We start from the raw sequence: 4,762 nt of genomic DNA on the forward strand, positions 1-4,762 counted from the left end.
ACTTAAAAAGCTATTTTTTTTAGAAAATCTTGCAAAAACTTTATATAATTAGTGTGGTCATGACTCATGAGGACATATAATAAGTCTGGGTTGTTTTACCGGCCCAAAAAAAATAAGAGAAGAAAGCCTTATGAACCAAAACAATAGTAGTACATGACCCTCATCCAAAAAAAAGAGCACATGATCAAAACCAAGAACCGGAAAAATAAATAGTAGAAGGCGTCGCGCTGCTGCAGCATTGCTGGGGAAGGCGCCATGTAGACGACGGCGGGAAGAACCGCGACGGCGAGGAAGCATTCAGATGAAGGCAGCAGCTGGATTGGAACGGCCTCGAGGCGCAGGCGCATAGAGGAGATGGGAGAGTTCTGTGATCGCCGGGTCTGGTGTTTGGGTTGGGGCTCCGATTTTTGACATTTTGGGCCCTTATGTGGGCCTGAACCCTGACCAAAAAAACCAAACCCAAAAAATGAAATAGGGTGCAGCAGGTATGCAATGCAATATATAATGAAAGAAAAACCCTAATTAGAAGGATCCATCTGTCTTTGTTAGCCTCGCGAAGAAGAAGAAAAAACAAGCTGCAGTCGCCATGGTGATCAATGTTTCTTGTTCAATCCTCATACTTAAAATTGACATTCTCCATTCTTGGATCTGTTCTCACTATGAACTCTTGTTTTTTCAGGTTAAGTACTCCAGAGAACCCGAAAATCCTACTAAGTGTATGCTCCAATTCGGTTTCATCGAATCTTCAGATCCTCTTGGCTTATATGCAATTTATTGCGCGTTTTTTTCTCTATTTTTGTAAAATTTGCATTCAAAACGATGTTCACAGTTATTTTGCTTTACTTTATCTTTTTGGCTCAAATTGTTGATTTGAGCTTAACCTGTTGTAATGATTGCAACTGTAGCTTGCAAGGCTAGAGGCTCTGATTTGAGGGTTCATTTCAAGGTACAATGTTCTATTTTCCTTCGTAATAATTTATTGCTCTTATATTAAATGCCTAAATTTTAGGCCTAGGCTAAAGGATATTTGTAGCTCTCTGTCATGTTTCATGAATTTCATCCATTTCTCTTTATTTATTTGTGTATGTGAATAGATGGGTTTTTGGAAGTGGTGGTTTATATGTTGTGTACAGTGTACTTGTGTTAATGGCAACTAGGGAACCTCATAAAATGCGGGTTTTGTTGCCTATGTGAACTTGCTCTCTGATCATGTTTGGGATTCACGTCTGCTCTAATTTTATGGCAGATGATTCAGTAGATATTAGGGATTGTGAGCTGGTATCTCTTGCATGCCTCAGTAACTGGAATTGTTTAATTAATGACCTTAAGTGTGTTTGTGTGCTGGGTATATAACTTTATCTTGCTTGCCTCATTAACTGTTCAACCTCTTGCCTACCTCGCATGCTTTTCCTCCGTCTGCTGATCTCCTCTAAACTTCCAACTTGCAAAGCGTAGTGGCTGATAATTTCTGGTTTAGTTACAAATCTGATTTATCAATTGATGCTTCTATTTGTTGGTCCCTTGTAAATCATTTTGTACATTGCTTTATAATTATCAGTAATGGGTTAATTTATTTGTCCCTTTTGTTGATGAAAGTTTGATTTAGCAAATTCCATATTAATGTAAATAAAAAGATGACTTATATTATTCATTCAATTATTCTCTATTATTGAGTGGGAATTAAGAAGTTTTATTTTACAGAACACTAGGGAGACTGCCTTTGCTATCAGGAAGTTGCCGCTTGTTAAGGCAAAGAGGTATCTGGAGGACGTTTTGGCCCACAAACAGGCCATTCCATTCCGACGCTTCTGTGGTGGTGTTGGGAGGACTGCCCAGGCGAAGAACAGACATTCCAATGGACAAGGACGCTGGCCTGTAAAATCAGCTAAATTCATTCTTGATTTGCTCAAGAATGCTGAGAGCAATGCTGAGGTGTGTGTGCTGATTTGCATGACCGTGTTTGATTTTCCATGGCTTGCTTTTGTTTGAAACTCATTTGTTTTTGTTTGTGCAGGTGAAAGGTTTGGATGTGGATGCTCTTTACATTTCCCACATCCAAGTCAACCAAGCACAGAAACAAAGACGCCGCACCTACCGTGCTCACGGAAGAATCAATCGTAAGTTATAATCTTAGTACTCTAACTAGGGTGATTCCTGCATTTTGTAATTCTATTTTTATCTTTTGGTTCCTTAATCTATGGGAAAAGGAGCTCATATTAATAACAAAATTTTTCGCACTTTAATCTCCTTTTATGATATTGATGTTTAATATGATTATAAAAAATAAGTATATGAAAATTGGATTGGTTAATTTTAAGAGTGTTGCCATTGCATTCTTCATAATATTAGTTATGACTTTTGTTGTCAGCCTACATGTCATCTCCCTGCCACATAGAGTTGATCTTATCCGAGAAGGAAGAGCCTGTTAAGAAAGAGGTATTGATTTTAACATGTTTTAGAAATTTTGATTTGCTTTTCTTGTTGCATCAAATGTTCATTTATTGTTCTTGTAGCCGGAGTCCCAGTTGGCAACAAGCAAGAAGTCTCAAGGTCTTCGCAGTGGTGCTTCATCCTAAATTGCTTTCGAGGCAGATGATTGAGTTACTAAATTCCTAGGGTGTTAGTTTTGTTACTCTGTTTGCCACCCTATATTTGTCATGGATCGTTTTTTAGAATGAACAACAATTTTGTTTCACATATATTCTGCGAAGTTAATTTGAGATTATGGGACATTTGTTTCACATTTATTAAGTTTTAGTTAAACTGAGAGTGAGTTACCTTATGTTAATTTGCTTCTATTCCTAAAATGTTCTTTAAGGTTGCGTTTGTTTTTGAGAACAAAACAGGACAAGACACCGAGAATAGGACAAGACACTGATGAATAGAACAGGCTGTGTTCTTGTATTCTATTTGGTGATAAATTATGAAAATCTAATTTATTTTCATTTTTTTCATTCAAAAAATTTGAGAAGAAAAATATAATAATAAAAAAATATAATTATGAAAAATTTATAAAAATAATAAAAAAAAATGAAAAATAAGTTGTGTTCTTTTTTAGTGTTTCTGTATCCTTTCTGGCAGGATGGACACAAAATACACTAATTTCGTGTTTCTGGACACGGTCTATGTTCATGTTTCTTCTGTCAAACATGATTTTGTGTCTCAGTGTCCTGTCTCTGTAAATAAACGTAGTCTAAATTATTAGTTTTATTTTATAATATAACTATTCTAATATTTTAAATTTGTACTAATTATTTGATGAAGTTTTTTCAAAGTGAGGAGGATGATAAATAAATCTTTAATTATTTTTGGATCAAGATAATAAAAAATGAAAGTTACAAATTTAAAGATGATTAAAGTAGAAATGTAGAATAAAGTTCTAAAGTAGTTATTAGGTATCAAAATTGTTTTTTGACTCAGCTGTTTCATTAAAATCCTGTTTTGTTTTTGTCTATGTTTTTTTTTTAATATTGCAAAAATAAAATATATTTAAAATAAAAAAAATACAAATTGAATGTATTTTTATTTTTTTTATTTAAACTTACTATTGGACTCTTAAGTCCAGTTATTGAAAAGTAGTGATAAGTAGTGATAGTAATGGGTAGGATAGACTTTGGATTCGATTTTAACTCTATTTATGGATTTAGAATATTCAATCTTAATTCTATCCGTTTTTAATCTGCGGGTATCCGACTTTACAAATTATCAAAAAGATGTAACATTAGTCACAAAAAAAAAAAATGTAACATTAGTATATAATTTGATGATAATTTAAAATAAAATTGACTTTTATGTAAAAAAAATGTATTAAATTATTAATTAATGATCTTTTAGTAGTTAAGGATCTTTTGCATTTAGTGAGAAGTCTTTGACTCAACATCTATACTCCACATTTTACCTTATCCACTGCCCTACGAAAAGGATTTTGCAGAATTCTTGAATCTTTAATTTAAGGGAAATAAATTACTAGGATGTATCATTTAATATTCAATACTTCAACTATGAATTCATAATAACACAATTAAACTGAGGCAAAAGTAATCCACAAACCTGAAATGTAGAGCAAAATAATATTGGAAGTTGGAAAAACTGGTAAAAAATACTAAATATCATACAGAAAAATATTTCCATTGTTGATGTGCAAGCTGCTTTGGTTGGTAATCCGTTACCAACGTTCAATCAAACTTATAGATTAGTATCAACATTACATAAACTTTGTCACCAATAATTTCTCTTGTTCTTTGTTAACACCTACTAACTTAACACAAACTTAGCGAAGCTCACTCTTCATGTTAATTGTATAGCAAATTTACACTTCAATCCTCAGGTTTTGATCAATGTGTGATTTGATTTTAGTGCATCAATTGGATCCACCCAAATAGTGAAAAGCGAACAATCTAATATTTTGGTGATTCATCAGGAAACTGGAAACCTCATTTTCTTTATTTCTGTAAAAATAATAGCAATTTAAATGTTACAAGACGATACATTCAGAAAGTGCACTATTTATAATGATGCATGTTACATGCTTTATTTTTTCTCAGGAAGCTTTTCTAACAACTTTGGTAGCACCTCAAATAGGTCTCCTACAAGTCCATAATCAACAACTTGAAAATTCAACATATCACACAAATAAACAACACTGATAAACAAAACAGAAAGCTTCAAATGATTACATAGCGTCATCAGTTCACAAAAGAGGCACTACCCTAAAATATAGGAGCATCAACATCATTGTTCATGGAATCAACCACCTTAGAAT

General features: G+C 33.3%; 1 protein-coding gene across 1 annotated transcript; it reads left to right on the forward strand.

Moving 5' to 3' along the window:
- LOC107643541 (60S ribosomal protein L17-2) lies at positions 471-2,785 on the forward strand. Its single transcript, XM_016347222.2, has 7 exons — positions 471-589; positions 680-716; positions 906-946; positions 1,702-1,932; positions 2,015-2,117; positions 2,369-2,436; positions 2,514-2,785. Exons 1-7 carry the CDS (start codon positions 587-589, stop codon positions 2,574-2,576), a joined length of 546 nt encoding a protein of 181 aa, XP_016202708.1. The 5' UTR covers positions 471-586; the 3' UTR covers positions 2,577-2,785.

Source organism: Arachis ipaensis, chromosome B05, assembly GCF_000816755.2.
Source record: "Arachis ipaensis cultivar K30076 chromosome B05, Araip1.1, whole genome shotgun sequence".
NCBI classification, from domain to species: domain Eukaryota; kingdom Viridiplantae; phylum Streptophyta; class Magnoliopsida; order Fabales; family Fabaceae; genus Arachis; species Arachis ipaensis.

Excerpts from the sequence above, each read along its gene's own strand:
- LOC107643541 (XM_016347222.2), top strand. Across the intron at positions 717-905 it reads ACCCGAAAATCCTACTAAGT|CTTGCAAGGCTAGAGGCTCT; the intron begins GTATGCTCCAAT and ends TTGCAACTGTAG. Across the intron at positions 1,933-2,014 it reads ATGCTGAGAGCAATGCTGAG|GTGAAAGGTTTGGATGTGGA; the intron begins GTGTGTGTGCTG and ends TTGTTTGTGCAG.